The 26,784-nt window shown below is 38.2% G+C and overlaps 1 protein-coding gene and 1 long non-coding RNA gene across 2 annotated transcripts; both read right to left on the bottom strand.

Annotated features, from left to right (window-relative positions):
* Positions 1-20,194: 20,194 nt before the first annotated feature.
* LOC127104127 (uncharacterized) lies at positions 20,195-20,800 on the bottom strand. The gene has a single exon (XM_051041333.1). The coding sequence runs from the start codon at positions 20,798-20,800 to the stop codon at positions 20,195-20,197; it is 606 nt and encodes a 201-aa protein (XP_050897290.1).
* Positions 20,801-23,980: 3,180 nt separating this feature from the next.
* On the bottom strand, positions 23,981-26,511 carry LOC127105889 (uncharacterized). The gene is made up of 5 exons (XR_007795163.1): positions 26,180-26,511; positions 25,335-25,400; positions 24,943-25,152; positions 24,380-24,720; positions 23,981-24,290 (listed from the first exon to the last, which is right to left on the bottom strand). It is a non-coding gene; the product is annotated as an uncharacterized LOC127105889 (long non-coding RNA).
* Between the last annotated feature and the right edge of the window lie 273 nt (positions 26,512-26,784).

Here is a 26,784-nt window from a genome sequence, read left to right as displayed (position 1 = left end):
GTTAACGCAAGACAGACAACAATATTCTCACAATTCATAACAGTGTTAACCGGTTAACACCCTGGGTTAACCGGTTAACGCAAGACAGAAAGCTGTTCATGCGCTAACACGAAGCAGAATGCAGAATTCTCCGCATTTTCCGCCGTTGGAGGACTTCCGGACCTCCGATTCCAATTCCGTAAAAAGCTACACGTTCGGAAAATCACAACTCACCCAAATATAGATTCAGTTACAGCTTTAACATAACTTATTCATCACAATTTTTCAGCACTCATCATCCCAATTAGGCTCAATTCAACGGCTTATTACTACCCATTACATGTTAACCCATAATACCCATTAAACGACGATAAACCCCCCTTACCTGAGTTAATCCGGCAATCCTTTAGCTTCAAGCTCTTCCTTCTTCAACCTTCTTCTCCTGCTCTTCCTCTTTGCCCTTTTCTCACTTTCTGTCGCTTCTCTGGTTTTCACGTGAAAAACCCTTTTTACCAAATGGAACTCTTTATATATTTTCCAACTTATTATTCCAATTTATATTATTCCAATAATAATAATAATTCCAATAATATTCCAATTATTTAATTAAATTAATAAATATACTATTAACTTAAATTAAATAATTATCTTATTTTATCGGGGTGTTACATAAGTGGTGTGACCCGAAGTGATTAAGTATTTGCTTCTGCGGCTCCTAAAAGAACTGAAGATGCTTCGGTGGGGAAGCAAACTCAGGTAGAAACTCATGTTGTGCAGTCTGGCCAATCCAGCAGTGTGAACCGGAAATATGATTATGATGAAGTGCTAAAGTTGATTAAGAGAAGTGAATTCAATGTGGTGGATCAGTTGTTGCATACCTCGTCCAAAATATTTGTGTTATCTTTGTTGATGAATTCAGAAGCTCATAGAGAGGCTTTGCAGAAGGCCTTGGAGCAAGCCTATATGGATCATGATGTAATAATTGGTCAGTTTGATGGCATTGTGACCAACATTACTGCGTGTAACAATTTGAGCTTCAGTGATGAAGAATTTCCCAAGCAGGGGAAGAACCATAATTTTGCTCCGCACATTTCCATGAACTGTCAAGAAGATGTTATGTCCAATGTGCTGGTTGACACTGGCTCTTCTCTGAATGTTATACCTAATTCTACTATGACCAAACTCTCTTATCAAGGTGCTCCGATGAGGTTTAGTAGGGTTGTTGTGAAAGTCTTTGATGGCTCAAAGAAGACTGTGATTGGAGAGGTTGATCTCTCGATGAAGATAGTTTCGTTCTTATTTCAAATTACATTTGAAATGATGGATATCCATCCTGCCTATAGTTGTCTCCTAGGTCATCCATGGATTCACGAAGATGGGGAAGTGACGTCAACTCTCCATCAAAAGCTGAAATTTGTGAAGAATGGAAAGTTAGTCATTATGGGTGGCGAGCAGGCCATGCTGGTAAGTCATCTCTCATCATTTTCATATATTGATGTCGATGAGGCTGTGGGAACTCCACTCTAAGCTCATTCTGTCGATGATAATGTTGTTAAGAAGAATGGGACATCCATGACTTCTTTGAAAGATGCCCAATAAGTTATGGAGAATGGTCAATCTGCTAGATGGGGTTAAGTTGTTGAGCTTGTTGAGAACAAGAAAAAAGCTGGTTTGGGCTTCTTGCCTGGTTCAACTTGTAAAGATTTGAAGCGTATTCAAGAAGTTTTTCACAGTGCTGGTTTCACTCATTCCAATGATCAATATGTTGCTGCAATCCTGGAAGATGATCAAGAGCAAGAAGCGCCAAACTCTATGATGACAAATTGATGTGCCAGAATTGGATTGTTGTTGATGTTCCCTCTATTATTCACTTGTCAAGGTAATATGTTTGTTATTTTTAAAAATCCTTTCACTATGCCCTAGGTGAAAGTGAATCTATGTGGGCTTTGTTTCAAATTTTATCATCATTAATAAAATGTTATTTCGTTTATCCATATTATGTTTTCTCCTTTTGCTTTTTCTAAAAAAATTGTAACATAAAAAACCAAGATAATAATCACTTTTTATATCTGCATCATAATTGTGCGCTTATTTATTCATATTCTAAAATCAAGTATAAAATCATTGTGCAGATTAATTGTTAAACACATTTAAAATAATGATTTTATGCCTTATCCCAACTTTGAATTCCCTGTGTTTGAAATGGAAGAAGAGGATGTTGAAGAGTTTCCTTATGAGATTTCCCGTTTTCTTGAGCACGAGGAGAAGACCATTCAACCTCATGAAGATCCATTGGAAGTGATTAATTTGGGTTCTGAAGAGAACAAGAAAGAAGTCAAGATTGGGGCACTACTTTGCCCAGATGTTAAGAAGAGGATGGTATAGCTTCTTAGAGAATATGTGGATGTGTTTGCTTGGTCTTATCAAGATATGCCAGATCTTGATACTGATATTGTGGAGCATAGATTACCATTGAAGCCAGAGTTTCCGCCAGTTAAACAGAAGTTGAGAATAACTCATCCTGATATGGCTGTTAAGATCAAAGAGGAGGTTCATAAGCAGATTGATGTTGATTTCCTTGTTACTTCTGAGTATCCTCAATGGGTAGCCAACATTGTGTTGGTGTAAGCCCTAGAGGCCAATACTTTTGGTACTTGTATCGAATTATTTATTAATAATAAAAGGCATTTTTCTTTATTATGTTTGTTTAATAAAGTCCCTGGAATAGATAGTCCATTTAATGTATCAAGTATGACTTAATCATGAGATCACATTAAACATAAGGACACTATTCTTAAAGTGTCCGTAGTCAAGCTTTATTATGAAATGGGATAACATTAAAGCATGGAGACTATTATGTTTGTAGACTGATGATCACGTCTCATGGATCATGGATAAAGAGTTATCAAGTCTTAAACATAGGTATGAATATTAAGAGTAATATTCATACTGGATTGACCCGCTATGAGAATACTATATAGAAAGTTATGCAAAGTGTCATAAGTTATTCTCATGGTGATAATAGTGTATACCACTCTTCGACCTGAAACCACTATGGATCCTAGATGTAGAGTCGAGTGCTTTATTGCTGATCCAACGTTGTCCGTAACTGGATAACCATAAAGGCAGTTGATAGGTACTCCACGAAGCATGCTGAGGGACATGAGTGTCCTAGATGGAATTTGCCAATCCCGCTTAACAGGATAAATGTCTATGGGCCCAATATTGAACTGGACAAGGGTGACATGGTCTATACCTTGTGTTCAATATAGACATAAGGGCAAAGGGGTAATTATACACATAATTATTATCACAGGAGGTTTTGTCAGATCACATGACATTTTCGTGACTTGGGTAGCAGTGATGTGTTGCTAGATACCGCTCACTGTTTATTATGTTAAATGCATGATTTAATATAATTGCCAACGCTGCGAAAACCTATAGGGTCACACACAAAGGACGGATTGATGAGAGATAGAATAATTAAGGAACATCGTAAGGTACGGTGTACTTAAGAAGAATACGAAATATGGTAAAGTACCAAATACTTAAGTGATTTTGGCATATTCTGAGATATGGGCCAAAATGCACTTAAGTGGGCTTTTTGGCTTGAAGCCCACACAAGTGGTTCTATAAATAGAACCCCTTGGGTAGAAGCATTTACACTCCAGACAACACAACTGAAGAGTTGGAATTTCGTATATCTCTCTCTCTCTCACTCAAAGCCTTCACTCACAAACAGCTAGCACTGCGATTGAAGGAATCCGTTCGTGTGGACTGAGTAGAGACGTTGTCATCGTTCAACGTTCGTGATCGCCCCGTGGATCTGTATCAAAGGTTGATCATTGTCAGAGATTTGCACCAAAGGTTTGAATCTCCACAAGAGGTAACGATTCTATCACTGATCATGCTCATTCGTAAGGATCATTAAAGGAGAAATTTTTAAATTCCGTTGCGCCTTGGATGGCTATTCTCCTGAAGTGGTATCAGAGCCACTTACGAAACCATGAATCTGATAACTGTTTTTGTTCTGTAATAATATGATTAAAGACAGAATGAATCAAAGGTTAAATTGAGATCGATCAAGTTACATATATGTGATATATGTAATCCTGATGCAAAATACATTATATATGATATAGTGTTCTTGTTTCGTTCATTCAAACCCTCGATGATTGTTTTCCTTTGAGCGATCAATGGTCATTTGCTTCTTGATCCGACATTAGTATGGTGAAGCAATGACATGTTGATCAATCATACTGAATTAACAATTGAGATGTGTTTGACGGTCTGAAATTGGTGCATCAGGGTTAGTGACGACACAAGGGTTGTGTTGTTAGAGAGTTATGCGATTGGGGTTTGATTGCACAAGAGTTGTGCGTCCTAAACACTTTTCCGAACAGTGTTAACCGGTTAACGCGTATGGTTAACCGGTTAACGTAATACGAAATAATTTTTTTTTTTTTTTGGAACAGTGTTAACCGGTTAACGCATATGGTTAACCGGTTAACGGAATGCGAAATAAAGTTTTTGAGATTTTCAAACAGTGTTAACCGGTTAACGCATTTGGTTAACCGGTTAACGCAAGGCAGAAAAGAGTTTTTTTTTTAAATGTTTTCAAACAGTGTTAACCGGTTAACGCATATGGTTAACCGGTTAACGCAAGGAAAAATTCACCGGTTCGGCTAGAAAAAGTGCTTTGAAGTATCAAGTGTTGATACGAAAAACGACGTAAATTTTAAATGAATTGTTCATTAAAATTTTCGAGCAGGGGCGCTGCCCCTTAGACCCCGCAAGGGGCGCTGCCCCCTTGACCCCTGTCCGGGCAGCGGACCCCCGGCTAACTCTGCGTAGTGTGATCGGTCGTCGAAATTTAATTTGATTTTATTAATTAAAGGAATTAATAATAATAATAATAAAGTGTTTATTATTGTCTTGTGGTGATCGGTTATGGCCTTAGTTTTCCTTTGTTTTGTTTTGGATTTTAAAATACGACCTGCGTGTCGTGCCTCTCTCTTAAACTCCCAAATGTAACTTCTTTTCTCATCTCACTCCCTCGTATGAAAAACGAGTTTCTTTCATGTAATGTAATGATATGAAGAAAGCAAAGAAGTCAGTGCCAAAGGAGGACAGCCTTGAAGATCTTGCTTGGAGAAGCTTAGATCATCGTAGGTTAGCTTAGGTTCTCTCATTGGCTTGGGAGAACAATTGCGCTAGGGGCCATAACTGTTTCATTTTGTTTGTATGTATGTTGATGCATGTGAGAGACGGTTTATATGATAAACAAGCCGGTGAGATCAGTAAAATTGCAATTCCCTCAAAACTAAATATTAAGTTTTAAGCTTTCCAAGTTTTAACACTCATCAAGACTAGTAATGGAAATTGTAGGTTTCGCCTACGCGAGGTGCATGATCTATATATTAGTAAGGTGCGATGGGATAATTGTAATATCCAACTGTTAAAACAATGGGTCAAACTTAACTAAACAAATTATAATAAGATTATATATGTTTAGAAGCAAGAGTTGGGAATAATCCATATGATGGATTAGAATAAGGAGTTATTCACCCAATTGAAATTTTCGAGAGTTGTATGAGATACAATTGGAAGGAGTTCCTACCTAAATAACCTAGTTTTGTGTAATCCGCCTACGCGGACTTAGAACGAAGTAAAATATGGATCTCGACCCACTAGAAAATCTTCCAACGGGATTTTCCGAATCAGATGATGAGGGTCATTTGTTTTGAGTAAAATAGTGGGAGCATGTTTAATTAAAGGCCTAATTAAATATGCCAATGATACTTATATTTTCATTATTTCTTATGTAGATTACCATGACAACAAACACCTCTAACAACATTTTGCGATCGATCCTTGACAAGGAAAAATTGTCTGGGACAAATTTTCTGGATTGGCACCGAAACCTGAGGATTGTCCTCAAACATGATAAAAAGCTGTATGTCTTGGAGACACCTGTTCCTGAAGAGGAACCTCCTAGTTCTGCACCTAAGGCAGAAAGAGATGCTTATAAGAAGCATGTCGATGATGCCAATGAAACTGCTTGTCTCATGCTAGCTACCATGAACTCAGAATTGCAAAAGCAACATGAGAACATGTCAGCATTCGATATGATCGAACACCTGAAGCTGCTCTATCAAGAGCAAGCAAGGCATGAGAGGTTTGAAGTTTCAAAAGCCCTTTTTCAAGGCAAGTTAGCTGAGGGAGCCTCTGTAGGTCCCCATGTACTCAAGATGATTGGGTATGTGGAAAACCTTGACAGACTGGGTTTTCCCCTCGGAAAGGAACTTGCGACTGATTTGATCTTGCAATCGTTGCCAGATAGATTCAGTCAGTTTGTCCTAAATTTCAATATGAATGATATGGACAAATCGCTTCCTGAGCTGCTAGCCATGTTAAGAACGGCTGAGCAGAATCTGAAGTCAAAAGGGAAGTCCATTCTGATGATCGGAAATGGAAAGAGACAGAACAAAAGGCCCATCAAGCAGGGTGATAAAGGGAAAGGCAAGGAAGTTGTCAAACCCAAACCCACCGTTGCTGCTTTGAAGCCTAGTGGAGGCATAGCAAAAGCAGGCACCTGCTTCCATTGCGGTAAAACCGGACACTGGAAGAGAAACTGCCCAAAGTACCTGGAAGATAAGAAGAATGGAGTAGAGACTTCAACTTCAGGTATTTTTGTTATTGAAATTAATTTATTTACTTCTGTGACATGGGTATTAGATACTGGATGTGGTTCTCACATTTGTACAAATGTGCAGGGACTAAAAAGGAGTCGAAAATTGGCAAAAGGTGAAGTCGACCTACGAGTTGGCAATGGAGCAAAGGTTGCTGCTTTAGCCGTAGGAACTTATGGATTGACTTTACCTAGTGGTTTAATAATTCAGTTAGAGAACTGTTATTATGTACCTGCAATTAGCAGGAATATTATTTCCGTTTCTTGTTTGGACAAGTTTGGTTTTTCATTTATAATAAAGAACAATTGTTGCTCAATTTATTTGAATGATATATTCTATGCTACTGCACAGATGAACAATGGACTATATGTCCTTGATCTTGAAATGCCTATTTATAACATTAATACTAAAAGGATGAAACCAAATGAGTTAAATCCAACTTACCTTTGGCATTGTCGGTTAGGCCACATAAATGAGAAACGCATTTCCAAACTCCATAAAGATGGACTCTTGGACTCTTTTGATTATGAATCATATGAGACATGCAGATCTTGTTTAATTGGAAAGATGACAAAGTCCCCATTCACAGGAAAAGGTGAAAGGTCTAATGATCTTTTGGCCCTCATACATACTGATGTATGCGGACCACTGAACATACCAGCCAGAGGAGGTTTTCAATACTTCATCACATTTACTGATGATTTCAGTAGATATGGTTATGTGTATTTAATGAAACACAAATCAGAGTCCTTTGAAAAGTTCAAGGAATTCAAGAATGAAGTACAAAACCAACTAGGTAAGAATATTAAAACTCTTCGATCAGATCGAGGTGGTGAGTATTTAAGCCTAGAGTTTGATGACCATCTAAAAGAGTGTGGGATACTATCCCAACTTACTCCTCCTGGAACACCCCAATGGAATGGTGTATCTGAGAGAAGAAATCGAACCCTGTTGGACATGGTCCGATCCATGATGAGTCACGCCGATCTTCCAAACTCCTTTTGGGGACATGCGCTATTGACAGCAGCTTACACACTTAACCGTGTTCCATCCAAAAAGGTTGATAAAACACCATATGAGATATGGAGTGGTAAGAGACCACATATGTCTTACATGAAGATTTGGGGTTGCGAAGTTTATGTGAAACGACAAATTTCAACTAAGCTTGAGCCCAAATCTGACCAATGCTTATTTGTGGGGTATCCTAAAGAAACAAGAGGATATTACTTCTACAATCCTTCTGAGGGCAAAGTGTTTGTCGCTCGAACTGGAGTTTTCCTAGAAAAGGATTTCATTTCCAAAGGAACCAGTGGGAGGAAAGTAGAGCTTGAAGAAATTCAAGAATCGCAAAGCATTGATACACCTATGGAGGAATTAGAGCAGGAAACACAAGTAGTTGTGGAAGAACAACCTGCTCAAGTAGAACAAGACCAGCGTAGGTCAAGCAGGATACGTCACCTACCTGAAAGATATGGATATCTCATAACAGATCAAGGTGATGTATTACTCATGGATCAAGATGAGCCTGTGACCTACCAAGAGGCCATAACTGGTCCCGAGTCTGAGAAGTGGCTAGAGGCCATGAAATCCGAAATAGATTCCATGTACACGAACCAAGTTTGGAACTTGGTAGAGCCTCCTGTAGGAGTTAATCCTATAGGATGCAAGTGGGTCTTCAAAAAGAAGACTGACATGGATGGTAAGGTACATACCTATAAGGCAAGACTGGTTGCAAAAGGATATAAACAAATTCATGGCGTTGACTATGATGAAACCTTTTCACCAGTTGCAATGCTTAAATCTATTCGAATTTTACTTGCTATCGCTGCATATCATGATTATGAAATATGGCAAATGGATGTCAAAACTGCTTTCCTTAATGGGAATCTTCTTGAGGATGTGTACATGACACAGCCTGAAGGTTTTGACATACCAGAAGAAGCCCATAAGATATGTAAGCTACAAGGATCAATCTATGGATTGAAGCAAGCTTCCAGAAGCTGGAATCTTCGTTTTGATGAAACGGTAAAACAATATGGATTCATTAAGAACGAAGATGAGCCTTGTGTCTACAAGAAGGTTAGTGGGAGCATGATCGTGTTCCTGGTATTATATGTAGATGACATATTACTCATTGGAAACGATGTCCCTACCCTGCAACAAGTAAAGACCTGGTTGGGGAAATGTTTTTCTATGAAGGACCTAGGTGAAGCAGCCTATATATTAGGAATCAGAATCTATAGAGATAGATCACAAAAACTGCTTGGCCTAAGTCAGAGTACATACATAGACAAAGTGCTGAGACGCTTTAATATGCATGATTCCAAGAAAGGATTCATACCTATGCAACATGGCATGTGTCTATCAAAACACAATCCCCTTCAACTAAGGAAGAAAGGGAACGCATGAATAAGATTCCATATGCATCTGCAATAGGATCTATCATGTATGCCATGTTATGTACTCGACCAGATGTCTCGTATGCTTTAAGTGCAACGAGTAAATACCAATCTGATCCTGGTGATGCCCATTGGGTAGCTGTTAAGAATATCCTTAAGTACTTGAGAAGGACTAAGGACTCATTCTTGATATATGGAGGTCAGGAAGAATTGGCTGTAATTGGTTACACCGATGCTAGCTTCCAGACAGACAAGGATGACTTTAGATCGCAATCTGGTTATGTGTTTTGCTTAAACGGTGGCGCTGTGAGCTGGAAAAGTTCAAAGCAAGATACAGTTGCTGATTCTACAACCGAGGCCGAGTATATTGCTGCCTCAACTGCAGCAAAGGAAGCTGTTTGGATCAAAAGTTCGTTAGTGAACTTGACATAGTTCCTAGCATTGTGGATCCCATTGGTCTCTATTGTGATAACAATGGTGCTATCGCACAAGCTAAGGAGCCTAGATCTCACCAACGATCCAAACACATACTTAGGCGTTATCACCTCATTCGAGAGATAATAGATAGAGGAGATGTGAAAATATGTAGAGTACCTACACTCGACAATATTGCTGACCCACTGACAAAGCCTCTTGCGCAGCAGAAGCATGATGGCCATACTAGATCTATGGGCATTAGGGATATGTCTGATTGGCTCTAGTGCTAGTGGGAGATTGTTGGTGTAAGCCCTAGAGGCCAATACTTTTGGTACTTGTATCGAATTATTTATTAATAATAAAAGGCATTTTTCTTTATTATGTTTGTTTAATAAAGTCCCTGGAATAGATAGTCCATTTAATGTATCAAGTATGACTTAATCATGAGATCACATTAAACATAAGGACACTATTCTTAAAGTGTCTGTAGTCAAGCTTTATTATGAAATGGGATAACATTAAAGCATGGAGACTATTATGTTTGTAGACTGATGATCACGTCTCATGGATCATGGATAAAGAGTTATCAAGTCTTAAACATAGGTATGAATATTAAGAGTAATATTCATACTGGATTGACCCGCTATGAGAATACTATATATAAAGTTATGCAAAGTGTCATAAGTTATTCTCATGGTGATAATAGTGTATACCACTCTTCGACCTGAAACCACTATGGATCCTAGATGTAGAGTCGAGTGCTTTATTGCTGATCCAACGTTGTCCGTAACTGGATAACCATAAAGGCAGTTGATAGGTACTCCACGAAGCATGCTGAGGGACATGAGTGTCCTAGATGGAATTTGCCAATCCCGCTTAACAGGATAAATGTCTATGGGCCCAATATTGAACTGGACAAGGGTGACATGGTCTATACCTTGTGTTCAATATAGACATAAGGGCAAAGGGGTAATTATACACATAATTATTATCACAGGAGGTTTTGTCAGATCACATGACATTTTCGTGACTTGGGTAGCAGTGATGTGTTGCTAGATACCGCTCACTGTTTATTATGTTAAATGCATGATTTAATATAATTGCCAACGCTGCGAAAACCTATAGGATCACACACAAAGGACGGATTGATGAGAGATAGAATAATTAAGGAACATCGTAAGGTACGGTGTACTTAAGAAGAATACGAAATATGGTAAAGTACCAAATACTTAAGTGATTTTGGAATATTCTGAGATATGGGCCAAAATGCACTTAAGTGGGCTTTTTGGCTTGAAGCCCACACAAGTGGTTCTATAAATAGAACCCCTTGGGTAGAAGCATTTACACTCCAGACAACACAACTGAAGAGTTGGAATTTCGTATATCTCTCTCTCTCACTCAAAGCCTTCACTCACAAACAGCTAGCACTGCGATTGAAGGAATCCGTTCGTGTGGACTGAGTAGAGACGTTGTCATCGTTCAACGTTCGTGATCGCCCCGTGGATCTGTATCAAAGGTTGATCATTGTCAGAGATTTGCACCAAAGGTTTGAATCTCCACAAGAGGTAACGATTCTATCACTGATCATGCTCATTCGTAAGGATCATTAAAGGAGAAATTTTTAAATTCCGCTGCGCCTTGGATGGCTATTCTCCTGAACATTGTGCCTGTTCCGAAGAAGGATGGCAAAGTTTGGATGTGTGTTGATTATAAAGACTCGAACAAAGCTAGCCCAAAGGATGATTTTCCTCTGCCACACATTGACATGTTGGTCGATAATATAGCTAAGTTCAATGTCTTCTTCTTTATGGATGGTTTCTCCAGTTATAATAAGATCAAGATGGCACCCGAGGACATAGGAAAGACAACATTTATTACACCCTGGGGGGCATTTTGCTATAGAGTGACGCCTTTCGGTTTAAAGAATGCTACTGCAACATACCAGAGAGCCATGACTACTCTTTTCCATGACATTATCCATAAAGAGATAGAGGTCTATGTCGATGATATGATTGTTAAGTTGAAGACTAAAGAAGATCATGTTGAATATTTATTGAAGTTGTTTCAGCGTTTGAGAAAGTTTAAACTCCACTTGAATCCTAATAAGTGTACTTTTGGTGTCCGTTCAGGAAAGCTATTGGGTTTCATTGTCAGTCAGAAGGGTATTGAAGTAGATCCTGATAAAGTCAGAGCTATTCAAGAGATGCCTACACCAAATATAGAAAAGCAAGTCAGTGGATTCCTCAGACGTTTGAATTACATCTCCATGTTTATATCTCACATGACTGCCACATGCAGGCCAATCTTCAAGCTTCTCCGTAAAGATCAAGGTTGTGTTTGGACAGAAGACTTATAGAAAGCTTTTGGAAACATCAAGGAGTATCAGCTTGGACCTCGTAACTTGTCTCCTCCAGTGGAAGGAAGACCTTTGATTATGTACCTAACTGTGTTAGAAGAGTCCATGGGTTATGTACTCGGACAACAAGATGAAACTGGTAGAAAGGAACATTCCATCTACTATCTGAGTAAGAAGTTTACAGATTGTGAGTCTTGGTACTCCATACTTGAGAATAATTTTTGTGCATTAGCCTAGGTTACCAAGCGTCTACGCCAGTATATGATTAATCATACCACTTGGTTGATATCCAAAATGTATTCGACCAAGTATATCTTTGAAAAGCCTTCTTTGACTGGGTGGATTGCTCGTTGATAGATGCTATTGTCTGAATATGATATTGAGTACCATACTCAAAAGGCGATTAAAGGAAGTATTCTTGTAGATCATTTGGCTCACTAGTTGATTGATGATTATCCATTAGGTTTGACTTCCCTGATGAAGATGTTATATACTTAAAAGCTAAAGATTATGATAAACCATTGCCTGAAGAAGGACCAAATCCTAGATCCGTTGGGGTTTAGTGTTTGATGGAGCTGTTAATGCTTATGGTAATGGAATTGGGGAAATCATCATTACTCTTCAGGGTTCTTATATCCCTTTCACGAAAATTTTGATGTTTGATTGTATGAATAATATGGCAGAGTATGAAGCTTGTATCATGGGTCTTGAAGAAACCATTTGCTTGAGAATTATGATTCTTGATGTATATGGACATTCTGCCTTGGTGGTTAATCAGATTAAAGGAGAATGAGGGACTCGTCATCATGGATTGATCCCTTACAAAGATTATGCAAGAAGGTTGTTGACTTTCTTTAATAAAGTTGAGTTTCATCATATACCTTGTGAAAAAAATTAGATGGTGGATGATTTGGCTACTTTGTCTTCTATGTATAAAGTAAATCGTTGGAATGACACACCAAGTATCATAATTATGCGCCTTGATAGGCCTGTTCATGTGTTTGCAGCAGAAGAAGTCACTTATGATAAGCCTTGGTATCATGATATCAAGTGTTCCCTCCAAAGTCAAGAGTACCCGCTTCGGGCATCCATCCAAGATAAGAAGACTTTGAGAAGACTAGCTGGCAATTTCTTTCTGAATGAAGATGTACTATACAAGAGAAACTTTGACATGGTCTTGCTCAGATGCATGGATAGACGTGAAATAGACATGTTAATGCAAGAAGTTCATGGAGGATCCTTTGGTACTCAAGCCAATAGACATGCAATGGCTAAAAAGATGTTAAGGGCAGGTTACTATTTGGTGATAATGGAATCTGATTGTTGTAAGTATATGAAGAAGTTCCATAAATGTCAGATTTATGCTGATAAGATTCATGTGCCTCCGATTCTGCTCAATGTTATTTCATCCCCATGGCCTTTCTCCATGTGGGGAATTGACATGATTAGTATGATTGAACCCAAAGCTTTGAACGGACATCGTTTCACTCTGGTGGCTATTGATTACATCACCAAATGGGTTGAAGCAACATCTTATGCTAATGTGACCAAGCAGGATATGGTCTGCTTTTTTTCAAGAATAAGATTAATTGACGATATGGTGTTCCAAGTAAGATCATCACTGATAATGGGTCGAACTTGAATAATAAAATGATGAAAGAGCTTTGTGACGATTTCAAGATTGAACATCATAACTCTTCTCTTTACAGGCCTAAGATAATTGGGGTTGTTAAAGCTGAAAATAAGAATATTAAGAAGATTATCCAGAAAATGGTTGTGACATATAAGGATTGGCATGAAATGCTCCCTTTTGCTTTGCATGGATATCGTACATCCGTCCGCACTTCAACAGGGGAAACCCCTTTATTTCTTGTGTACGGCATGGAAGCAGTGCTCCCCGTAGAGGTTGAGATTCCATCAATGTGAGTCTTGATGGAGGCTAAATTGTGTGAGGCTGAATGGTGTCAAAGCAGGTATGATCAGTTGAATTTGATTGAAGAGAAGAGGATGACAACTTTGTGTCATGTCCAGTTATACCAAAATAGAATGAATAAAGCATTTGACAAGAAGGTTTGACCTTGCGTATTCAGAGAAGGTGACCTCGTGCTCAAGAAGATCTTGTCTTTCAACACTGATTCTGGGGGCAAGTGGATTCCTAATTATGAAGGCGTATATGTTGTTAAGAGAGCCTTCTCTAGAGGTGCAATGACTCTTATGACTATGGATGGTGATGAGCTCCCTCATCCTGTGAATTCCAATGCATTCAAGAAATACTTTACCTAAAAAAATAAAAATAAAAGAACATCTCGCTAAGTTGATAACCCGAAAGGATGGTTTAGGCAAAAATGAGCGTCTCAGTGGATTGAAAATCAGAAATGGCGGTGTAGCGGTAAAACTTTTGAGATTAAGCTATTCATTAACTTAACTCATAAATTAAGAGTTGTCACCGCGCTTTTATTGATTCCAAAGAGAAAGGGAAAAAAGTACGAACAAAACCCGAAGAATTTTTAAAACAAAACTAATAAAAAGAGAACAAGGGTTTGGGGGTTAGTTATGCAAAGGGAAGGTATTAGCACCCTAAACATTCATGGTAATCCATGGGGACCTCTTTGAAAATATGTACATTTTAGTTTGAAAAGGGTGTTGTTTGCAAAAGAATGGAGAGATGGGAAAATAATTTTTTTTTATGATTTTTGGTGTTTGCCAAGACCTTTTGAAGTCTCATGCCTACGTACCGTGAAAGAGAAATGAAGGATCAAAACCTTGGAGTTCATGGTAAAAATAATAAAGGTGTTTGTTTCGACTTATTTTTAAATGAAAAAACATTTTTGTCATTTTAAGGAGAAACCTCAACTAGTCACACACAAGTATGAGAACTTTGCATCATCATGAGAAGGGCTCCAACTTGGATAAGGATCAACAAGTATGCCACCAAATCTCTTGGATGGAAAAGGATTATCATCAACACTATGGATATAGGAGAATTAAATCTCAACTATGGAAATGACTCATGTCTAAACTTTGAGAAAAGTTTTAAAAGGAAAAGTGCACAAAGGGCACAAAAACAATTCGAATGATTTATACATTTTTTAAGTCTTTTGAAATTGGTCAGGATATGCTTAAGATAAATTAGCATTTATTAGGAAAAGGTTTTGAAAATCACTTGATAAAAGTCAAGGTTTATTAAGGAAATGATTCAAGTTGGAAAGCAAGAATGTTTTGAAAAAAAGAGGGAGGAGATTTTGAAAATTAAAGAAGAAGAGGAGAAGAAGAGACTATCCTAGAGGATAAAGTAAAAGCTAGGGAGGAAAGATCTAACCAAGAGATAGAAAGATTTATTACACAAGTCAAGCAAGAATTCTCTCCTTTAGATTAAACCTCAAGCAAGCCAGAATAAGCAATGAATTGCCATGCATCAGATGAAATCAAAGTAACTCAACCAAATCTCCAAAAGAAGTCCAAAGCCAAAGGTACCAGATGAATACCAAGGTCTCAAATCACAAGTCCAAAAGCAAAGGTCAAAAATCCTAATTCTAAGTTCGTAACTTCACATTGATGCCAAGGATAGTAACCACAAGTCTATGAATAAGGAGAACCAAGTCTCTTTTTAGGTTTTTCTTTATTAGTGTTTTCTTTACAAGGATATGAAAGAAAAGTCCAAATGGAAAAAGAACAAATGACATAATCATAAATAATATGATATGGGATCCTAAACATAAAGTATAAAGTAAATGGCATAAATTAAAAGAGCATAAAGTAAATGACATTGAAGTAAAAGTTAATACAAGTAAAATGTTAGTAAATTATGTTAGGAATCAAAAATGAAAGGCGCCTTGGTCATTTTTTTAGAACACTCAAATATTCACCCACAAGCATGAAACCATGAACCTATACATCATTATGAGAAGGTATCCAACTTGGATAAAATGAACAAGTATGCCACTAGCTCTCACAAATGAAAAGGGAGAAATATTTTCACACAATACCATGAGGAGTAGGAGACTTACAATCTCACTTATAAAAATGTCTTTTCTTTTGGGATAAATTTAGTGATATGTTAAGTAATCATAATAAGCAATCATAATTGGACTTATATAGAAGTCACAACTATCTGAGGTCGGTCAATAATAATGTTAGTGTTAATACATGCTAGAGAAATGATATGTAAATCATTCTCCTAAAGTCATGCCAAACAAAAAAGAAAAGAAGGAATGACAAAGCACAAAGGCTAGGAGGACGGTCCATTACTTCAATCCATAATTCATGACACTTAGGACAAACTTGTGCATCAATCAAAAATACCTTAAATGATCCATGTTCAATTATGAGGTAGATTTGAAATAATAAAAGTTCTTCAAGCACCAATCCACACATCATGAACAAGATGGACACAAACTATCCAATTGATCAAGAGGAAAAGAAAAAGATGAAGAAGAAGGAGACAAGATAAGTCACACCCAAATTGGATCAAAGGTTTGATCAAGTCATCATCAAAATCAATCATCCATTTTGGTATATTAGGGTTTTCACCCCATAAACACCCAAGATCCATTGAGTTTGATGAGACTTATGGTCCAAACCATCATGATCTAAGGCCAATAGAAGTTCACAAAGGTCACACAAATATAAAATGCAATTAAATGAGATAAAAATGCAGCAAAAGTATTTTTAAATGAATTTTAAAATAGAAATAAAATAAAAAATCCATAAAGTCCTTCAAAACACCATATAAATGGCCAAGAAAATTATGGAAGGTTGGAAATAAAATAAGAAGCATGTAATAATTTTTTCAGAATTTAAAAATTCAGAAAAGTATTTTTAAACCAATTAAAACAAAGGAGAAAGGAGAAAATTCATGAAAAATAGAAAATCAGTGAAATAACGTGGAAAAATAAAAATCAGATGAAGAAAAATAGAAAATTGGGGACTCATCATCCAATTAGGGTTTGGAGAGTGAGTAATATGTCTTTCTTGATCTCCCAAGCTTGTGGGATGCTTGAAGATGAAGACTAGGGTCAAGGTGGCTTGGCACACCTCAACATGATCAGTGGGTCTTGAGGCTTCATAGATGAAACCCCATGCCTTAAGTTTGTGGAACATTGTAGATCATTATTTATAAATGCATATGAGATTACATGTGTTGGATATATGCTCATGAATTAGGGTTATGGAGGGTGGTATGGAGGTAAGGTAAATTTGAGGGTATGGAAACTGCCCCTATTTTATCTTCTCAGACCTGAATGTATGGATAGAAATGGCTCTCAATGCATTTAAGGTATGAGAGGATTAAATACTAAAAAGAATAACCGGAAATTTACCCTGTTGGGGGCGGGAATATTACGAAAATGATTTTCTAGGGATCATGAATATGGTTGTAGTAATTATGCATGGCATGTGATATGGTGCGACATAAATATATCTTTAAAGAGGAAAGTTTGGTGACGACACTCCAAGAAGAATGGTAAGGAAGAAACTCCGCTAGGGATAAGAATTTTTGTAAAGAAAGGTGGTTTCCCCTAGCAACGGTCGGGGAGGAAAATCAGTGGTGATTCCTAGAAACGGCTGGAATACCTGGCTCAGATGGGGGAGTGTAGGTTCAGCGATGATTTCTAGTAACGACTGAAATACTTGACATTTATGGGGATAACCTCAAGTTCAGTGACGATTCGTAGCAATGGCTGGAATACCTAACTCTGCAGGAAGGAAAAAGGTTCAGTGATGATTCCTAGAAATAGCTTGGAATAGCTGACTATGGGGGAAAAAGAAGACGTTTAGCGACGATTCCTAGCAACGGCCAGAATACCTAACTCGATAGGGGATAAAACCAAATGGTTCAACGAAGATTCTCAGTAATGGCTAGAATACCTGACTCTGCTTGGAGATAAACTAAGAATTCAATGACGATTCTTAGCAACAACTAAAATACCTGACATATGCTAGGGAGATCAAATAGTTCAGTGACGATTCCTTATAAAAGGTTGGAATACCTGACTCTATCTGAGGATGATTGAAACTTCAGTGGTGATTCTTAGCAACAACTAAAATACTTAACTTATGCTGGGAAAAGAAAGCAGATCAACGAAGATTTTTGGCAACGGCTATAATACCTGACTTATGTTGGGGAAAGAAGAAGTTCAACGATGCTTCTTAGATATGACTAGGAATTCCTGACTCTTGTAGGGTAAAAGAAGTTCAGCGATGATTCCTAGCGAAGGCTAGGAATACCTGACTCTGGTAGGGGAATGTCGAAGGTGGCGACTTCACTAAGGAATCCAAAATAGCTCAATGATGATTCCAATTAACGGTTGGAATACCTGACTCTACTTGGGGAGAAATTTGGGAGCTTTAGTGATGACACTTAGCAATGGCTAAAATATCTAACTCTACTGGGTGGAAATCCTTAACAACGGCTGGGAAATTCCGAAATTTGACATGGACAATCCCTAACAACGTTTGGGAAGGTCAGAAATTTGCCTAATCATTCTTGAATAAGATTGAAGTGTGAATTAAAGAGGATACTTATGATACAATGTTATGTATGCAAAATGTTGATGTATTTTCGGGTTGTTGGGGAATATGCAAATGCAAGGTTTATGAATTATTCCAAGTACAATTGAACTTTGCGGGGGTATAGTTTTTTAGGAGTGCCAGTGATGATTGGTCTTGGAATTTTCTTGGGGAGAATGGACTGACTTCCCGACATCGAAATCTGGATCTTCTGATGTCCAAGCTGTGGAATTTCTTGATTGGGCCGAGTTCGAGAGACTGTGTGGCGCTACAGTGTTGAGGTATCTCAATCATGTTGGACTGTAGTCATTGTTAGATACTTTTGAAAGAGAAGTAATTTTGGTGTTTTTCCCTTAAAAGTTTTTTTTTGTAAAATTTTGTATACCTGAATTTTTTTTAATGCAATGTTAATTCAAGAAAAGTCACACTTCACAAACAAAGCAGGAAAAGTAAAATTAATGAGCACATATAATGGAATCGATTTTATTAAAAATGATCCCAAAAATGGGTAATTTATACAATGAAGCAACTCCTAAAAGAGGTGATTGCAAAAAGAAATTGAGAAATTATAATGGCAACAACTTGGATTTCCACCAAGTCCCGATTCTGCTATAGTCCTTATGTCCTTGAAGGTCCTCATATCTTGCTTCAGAATAAAATGATTGGAATGACTTGTTGGGGGAGTGCAGAAGATTTTTTAGCAGAATGAAACCTCTCGCTTTTTATGAATTCTTAATTTTTGCCTAGACCGTCCTTTTGAGTTTTCAGTCTATCGGGATACCCATTTTTGTATAATCCGTCGTTTCAGGTTTTCAACTTATTAGGCTCTTTCGCTTTTTTTATGCATAGTATTTTTTTACTGCATCCATATTCATAGGGGATGGAAGTTCTTCACCATCCTCAGTTGCAAGGATTGAGGCTCCTCTAGATAAAACCCTTCTTACAACGTATGGGCCTTCGTAGTTTGGCGTCCATTTTCGCCTTGGGTCGGTGTGAATCGGTAGAATATTCTTTAAGATTAGGTATCTGGCCTTGAGGCTTCGGGGAAAGTCCTTCTTGTCATGTGCTCTCTTGATGCGCTTTTGGTATAGTTGGTTGTGGCAGATGGCTGCCAAGTGCTTCTCGTTAATGAGGTTCAGTTGGTCAAATTGGGCTTGCACCCATCGGCTTCGTCAAGCTTGACGTTAGTCAAAATCCTTAAGGAAGAAATCTCTACTTTAACAAGTAGGACTGTATCCATGTCATACACAAGGGAAAATGGGGTTTCCCTGGTGGAAGTACGTATGGAGGTACGGTAGCCATGTAATGCGAACGAGCACATTTCGTGTTGATCTTTATAGGTTTCCACCATCTTTTGCACGATTTTCTTGATATTTTAGCTGGCCGCCTCAACAACACCATTCATCTTTGGCCGATACGACGATGAATTGTGATGTTCGATCTTGAAGCTTTGACATAACTCTTTCATCATCTTGTTATTGAGGTTAGATCCATTATCAGTAATGATCTTTTTTGAGACCCCATAATGGAAAATGATTTCTTTTCTTATGAATCGAGCCACCACTTTTCTTGTGACGTTGGTGTACGATACTTCTTCCACCCATTTAGTGAAATAGTCTATAGCTACCAAGATGAAACGATGTTCATTCAAGCAGTTGACTCAGTGCATTCGATCACGTAAATGCCCCACATGGAGAAAGGACAAGGTGATGTTAGGATATTGAATGGTAATGGCGGTACATGGATCTTATCAGCGCAGATTTGGCATTTGTGACACGTTTGGACGTGGTAGTAGCAATCAATCTCCACGGTCATCCAACAGTAGTCTGCCCTCAAGATTTTCTTCACCGTCTTGTGTTCACTAGCATGCGTCCCAAAGGAACCTTCATGTCCCTCAAGATTTTCTTCACCGTCGTGTGTTCACTTAGCTTGTTCACACACCTAAGCAGAGCCGAATCATTATTCCTTTTGTACAACACTACTCCACTTAAGAAGAATTTTGATGAAAGTTTTTGAAGATACTTCTTGTCGGTGATGGATGCGTTCTCTATATACTCTTGGCTTTCTAGGAACTTCATGATGTCATAGAACCAAGGATGGCCATCAACTTCGTCTTCGGCTTTCAAATAGTAAGTAGGCTCGTCCAAGTAGTCAAGATGAAAAGATGGTGCTTCATTTTTCCATTTGACCTTAAACATGGATGAAAGTGTTGCTAAGGCGTCGTCCAAATGATTTTCCTCTCTAGGAATGTGATTGAATGTAATCTCGTCAAAGTACGGGATCAACTTTAGGACATGCTCCTTGTAAGAGATTAGCTTGTGATCTCGAGCTTCCCAATCTCCTTTGACCTGGCTAATGACCAAGGCTGAATCTCCATAGACTTCAAGAATTTGGATCCTAAGATCAATCGTAGCTTTAATGCCAAAGATATAAGCCTCGTACTCCGCCATATTGTTGGTACATTCAAAACACAACCTTGTAGTGAAGGGTAAGTGAAAACCGCTTGGGGAGGTGATGAATGCCCAACGCCATTACCATGAGCATTAGAATCTCCATTAAACACAAGTGTCCATCGAGATCCAGGTTCTGGTCCTTCCTCGGGGCCGGGGATGTTGCAATCCCTTATCAATATGATGTCCTCGTCAGGGAATTCAAAGCTCATAAACTGGTAGTCCTCCAAAGGTTGATGTGCAAGATAGTCTGACAATACACTCCCTTTGATAGCTTTTTGAGTGACATGTTAGATGTTGTACTCGGTTAAAGCCATTTGCCAACAAGCTACTCTATCGATTAGAGCGGGCTTCTCTAAGATGTACTTGACTGGATCCATCTTGGATATTAAGAGTGTTGTATGAGTGAGCATATATTGCCTTAGGCCTTTGGAATCCCAAGAAAGTGCATGGTAGGTCTTCTCAATCATCGAATACCTACTCTCACAATTGGTAAAGTTCTTGCTTAAGTAGTATATTACGTGCTCCTTTCTTATAGTTTCATCGTACTGGCCGAGGACGCATCCCATAGATCCTTTAAGGACTGTTAAGTACATGATTAGAGGTCTTCCAGGTACAGGAGGCATCAGGATCGGAGGTTCTTGTAAGTACTCCTTGATCTTCTTAAAGGCCTTTTAGCAGTTGTCGTTCCATATGACAGCTTGATCCTTGCAAAGTAATTTGAAGATCGGCTCACAGGTGGCCGTGAGGTGAGATACGAATTAGGCAATGTAATTTAATCTCCTAAGAAATCCTCGGACCTCCTTTTCAGTTTTAGGTGTGGGCATAGCTTGTATGGCCTTTACCTTTTCGGGGTCTACGTCGATGCCTCGTTGGCTGACGATGAAGCCTAGCAGTTTTCCAGATCTTACCCCAAATGTGCATTTACTGGGGTTAATTCTCAACTTAAACCTCCTAAAGCATTCAAATAACTTCTCTAAATTAACCAAATTCTCCCCTTCAGTTTGGGACTTGGCGATCATGTCGTCAACGTACACTTCGATATCTTTATGAATCATGTCATGAAAGAGTGTCACAATTGCATGTTGATATGTTGCACCAATGTTCTTTAAGCCAAAGGGCATGGCCTTGTAGCAAAAATTTTCCCATGGGGTGCTGAAAGTAGTTTTCTCCATGTTGTCCAGAGCCATTTTTATTTGGTTGTAATCGGAGAAGCCATCCATGAAGGAGAAGACGGAGAATTGAGCGGTGTTGTCAACTAGCACATCAATGTGAGGTAGTGGGAAGTCGTATATGGGACTTTCTCTATTAAAATATCTGTAGCCTACACACATACGCACTTTTTCGTCCTTCTTGGGCACGAGCATGATGTTGGAAATCCATTAAGGGTAGTTGGAAACTGCTAGAAAACATGCGTTGAGCTGCTTTTGCACTTCCTCTTTAATCTACATAGCCATGTCAGGACGAGTTCTTGTTATCTTCTTCTTCATAGGAGGACAGTCTTCCTCGAGGGGTAGATGATTGACCACGATGTCAGTATCGATACTGGGCATGTCTTGGTAAGACCATGCAAACACATCCATGTAGTATTGTAAGAGCTTGACCAATTTTATCTTCACATCTTCTTGTAGAGCTGAGCCTACTCTGACATCATTTACTTCTTCTTTAGTTCCGAGATTGACCACTTATACTGACTCTTCATGTGGTTGAATGACATTTGACTCTTGCTTTAGTAGTCGTGCTAACTCCTTAGGGAGTTCACAATCGTCCTCACTGTCTTCGTCGGCGTGATTGATTGGATTGTCGAAGTCATATGGGACCATAGCAGAGTCGTTATCGGTGGAAATTGGGGGGAATCTGCATGATTCATGATTCATCCTTTTTATTTTGTGAAGGAAAAAAATGAATAAATACTTAAAGAAAAGTAAGAAAACATTGTCATTTTTAATTCAAGTAAGAAAGTAAAAAATAGATGAAAGACAGTGAGAAAAATTTGGATGCAAAGAGTGACATTTCCATTTATTGATTAATAGAAAATTTGACGAGGGCCCTACAAATGGTTCCCCCATGCTTTGGGCATAGCATGGGTACTTTTGTTTCTTAAACGGGAAACATCAAACAGGAAAATTACTTTTCTAACATTGTGACTTCAGGTAACTCAAACGCAATCCAGTTGGTTAATTATTGTCCTTCAACCTTCTTGTAAACCAGTCCTTCTTCCTCAGCTATTCCATTCTCTTCCAAAGCACAAATCTGGCCATCCATGGGGTGTCCGACACTTGAGAAGAAATCTGACAAGGGGAGCACTTGCCCCTTGTTGTACCCCAAAATTTTCCCTCCCCTTTTCACCTTTTCACTCAACCCTTGACTGGGGAACCTTATGTATCCATTCATGCTTCATTCATACGCATCATTCATCCATTATCACTATAGATTCAAAGCTCTTGACTTGCAAAGCTAGGGTTTGTGTATGGATTAGGCCTTCAAGGCATGGCATTGAATATCCATCAAAGCATATGGGATGTAAAACCCTAATTTCCTGATCTTTGAAGTGTGGATTCAACAAAATTTCATCATGGCACTCCTTAGGGTCTTCAAACCCTAATTCTTGATGATATGGTTATGAAGCCTTATGGAGTTTCTCTGGATCTTGTCTTGGGTATCAAAACCCTAATGGGGGTTCACCCATTGAAGATTTGTTTGTGAAGCATCATGATTAATTCAAAGACCTTGGTTGAAGCGCATGCCTCATGTAACCCTAATCAAGGAGGATATGGTCCTAAGGCTTGACTTTTCCCTGGCTTGATCAAGGTCCCCCAATAACCTCTTATTCTTGGTTCATTCATGTTGATTACTTGGTTTGGTTCCATTTATTTGGGCTTAAGCCCATTGGTCCCAGCTCAAGTCTTTGGTCCTATAACTTCCATTCTTTGCTTCCATTCCATGACATTTCATTTGGACATTTCACATGCCTAGTCCATGACTTGCTTGGTTCCACCTGGTCAATGTTGTTCAAGTCCATTTCATACCATTGGGATCATGCTCATCATTGTCCATTCAAGTCAATTTGATTCATGTTAATAGTTTATTCAAGTCATTCATGTTTATCCAAAGTCATGTTCATAGTCCATTTCAATCAATTTCAAATCATGTTCATACAAGATCATTACAAGCATAAAATTCATCCATAAACAAGTGTCAATTTCATTCATATACATCAAATTACATAACCACAAATGTCTCATTCAAACAAAAATGCAAAAATTACATGTTGACCAAATGTTGACTTTGGTCAACAGTTGACTTTTTCATCAACTTTGACCAAAGTCAACTCAATTTCTTTTCTATCCTAAACCCATAAGTCTCCCATCATAGTCCTAATCCCATCTTTTCAATTCCATCTTTGATCTTAATTTGGCCATGTGTATTTGATTTTCAACCTTGATGTCATCATGCCATGGACTTGGTCATACTTGAGCAAACCACAAACCTAGCAAAACAAAGTCATGCAACAACATAATAGACCATCATAGGAAGCCATACCGAAGTCATAATCAAGGTGATGTTATTTGATCATACCTGCAGAATAAAGGCAAGGCAAAACACTTCATGCTGCAAAACCAAATTAATGCACCTAGGCTAATTTACAACTACTATGGTCAGCATCAAGGCAGTGAACTTGCAGACCTACTACCATTTTGAGCATCCAATGCATTGGCCATAAACCTGCTGATAACCGGTCAGAACCATACTAGTGCTGCAAGACCATAATGTAGAATTCTGGAAGTGATTTGTGCCCCCTTGCAGAGAAGATTCAACATAGAATGCACACCTGATTACACCTCAGTCCACATTCAGATTGAGAATTTCCCCATAATACCATAGCTACATCAAATATGCTTAAGTTAGAATCTGGTAACCTGCATTAAACATGGAAATCATGATGTCACAAAGCCAAGATCCTGACAGATCTAGTCACTATAATGCATTGCTCAACTGGCTTTAACCTATTGCTAATAAACAAGTCAGAACATCCTATGAATCTATGCACCAAAGTGTTCATCCAAGCATGACAATTGCAACTCTGCATCATAGAATTCATCATCAAAACAAGGCAATGAAATGAGTCATGATGCCATTACCATGCTGCAAACCCAAGTCAGAACCTGCTGAACATCTTGCAAACTCAAAACACGATGGCCTTACATACAACACTTGTTGCCCTGTAAACTGATACGACAAGTTGCAATTGGTAATGCACCAGTCATGTATCCTGCAATATTCAAGACAAAAACATTCACAAATATCCAGGTAATACAACATGCTACCACCTGATACAATCCAAGTGAATCCTGCAAGCAAATGCAATTTGTCATATCAGTATGAACAAGACTCAAAACACAAACAAAATGTATGATCACAACATAACAAAGCACATTCAAAATCTGATAGCAACAAATCAATGGATTCCAAACTGCAATGTGTGAATACAACTCAGGTCCATTACAATTTGCATGACAGAGTTAATTTGCACCTGCAAAATTGCTTATCAGAGGTTCAAAAAAACTCAGTCCACTTGCATAGCACAAATCTTCCTAACCTGCGAAATTCAAACAGAACACAACATCCGAATCAATAACAATACATCACTGACTTTTCTTTAGCAATTTAAGCTAACCATACTAACATAATTAATTTAGCATGATGAATCTAACAACAAATAGCTAATAAGGCTACATGAACTCAAGAGAACTCATGGCAATTACCCTACAAAATGATTCCACACGCATCGACCAAGTCAACTGCAGCATCAAGCAAGAAAACATTGGGAACAAATGTGATAAATATCACTATTATGCCAAGTAACAGGATCAATCTAACTGAATGGGAAACATGGTAAATTCTCTCATTACTTGGCTAACCTGACACTATCAATTTCTAAGTAACAGGCCACTAACAACTATAACAGGAATCCACATTCAGAGCCAGTTGTCACAACCTTTTTTTAACTAACTCTAACGAACTAAGATTTAATTTGGAACTGACTATTGAATTTCATGTGAATCTCGGGTGAATTTAATGAACATTTGATAACTTAATTCAACTGATTCTGTTAACTTCCCTAATGGAATTTCCCAACCTGCCCAAGTCTTTTAGAACCACATCCCCTATATATTCAATTCTTCACTCCAATTCAAGGGGGGGACTCTTTCACTTTGCACCTAAGAACATAATCTCAATTCTATCTGATTTCTCCCTCAACCCTCACTCAGAGCTCCAAATTCATCACCATCTCACTCATAGTGCGATTTCTAAAGATGGATTAGAAAGTAGAAGAAGCAAGAAGCCTCAAAGAAAGAACTAGTTATTGAGTATTACCTTCTCGTTCAAGTGATTTTCCTCTGTCTTTCGTCTTTTCTGATCAATATTCGCCGAAGAAATTTCTCAGCTTCGGATGTAGGTCCATCTTCATCATTTCACTTCAATTAAGTTACCATACTATACCTTGCATGAAGGGGGATCAAAGCCCTAACATGTAGGGCTCTGAATCTTGTTCATTGTTATGTAAGTTGTGGTTGAATTTTTAGTGTTCATGAAGTGTATGATTCGGTTAGGACGTTAGAGATGAGATCTTGAGAAATTAGTGACAGATTTGTGGTCTAGAGAACAAGACGAGGCCGGTGATATGTTTGATTATCATTTTTCGGAAAATTTTACCTTGTACCCCTACAATTAGCCCCATACCCCTACAAAATTTTAAAAATTCCCATTTTATCCTTAATTGGTTTTAACCAATTTACCATGACATTTTTACCATTCAGTAGAAAATTTGAGAAATTTCACTTTCACACCCCTCGTATCGGAACTCTTGCAAAAAGACTTCCGGTATGTATTTTTCCAAACCGGAAGACTTTTGGAATGACTTCCGGAACACACAAAAAAGCAAACCGGAACACTTACTGAAAGAGTTCCGGTTCAATGAA

Source organism: Lathyrus oleraceus, chromosome 7, assembly GCF_024323335.1.
Source record: "Lathyrus oleraceus cultivar Zhongwan6 chromosome 7, CAAS_Psat_ZW6_1.0, whole genome shotgun sequence".
NCBI lineage: Eukaryota > Viridiplantae > Streptophyta > Magnoliopsida > Fabales > Fabaceae > Lathyrus > Lathyrus oleraceus.
The sequence above is the reverse complement of the archived record's forward strand: the minus strand, read 5'-3'. Positions and strand labels throughout refer to the sequence as shown.

Bases quoted from the DNA above. Each gene is read 5' to 3' on its own strand.
- LOC127104127 (XM_051041333.1), bottom strand. From the start codon at position 20,800: ATGGCGGAGTACGAGGCTTATATCTTTGGCATTAAAGCTACGATTGAT.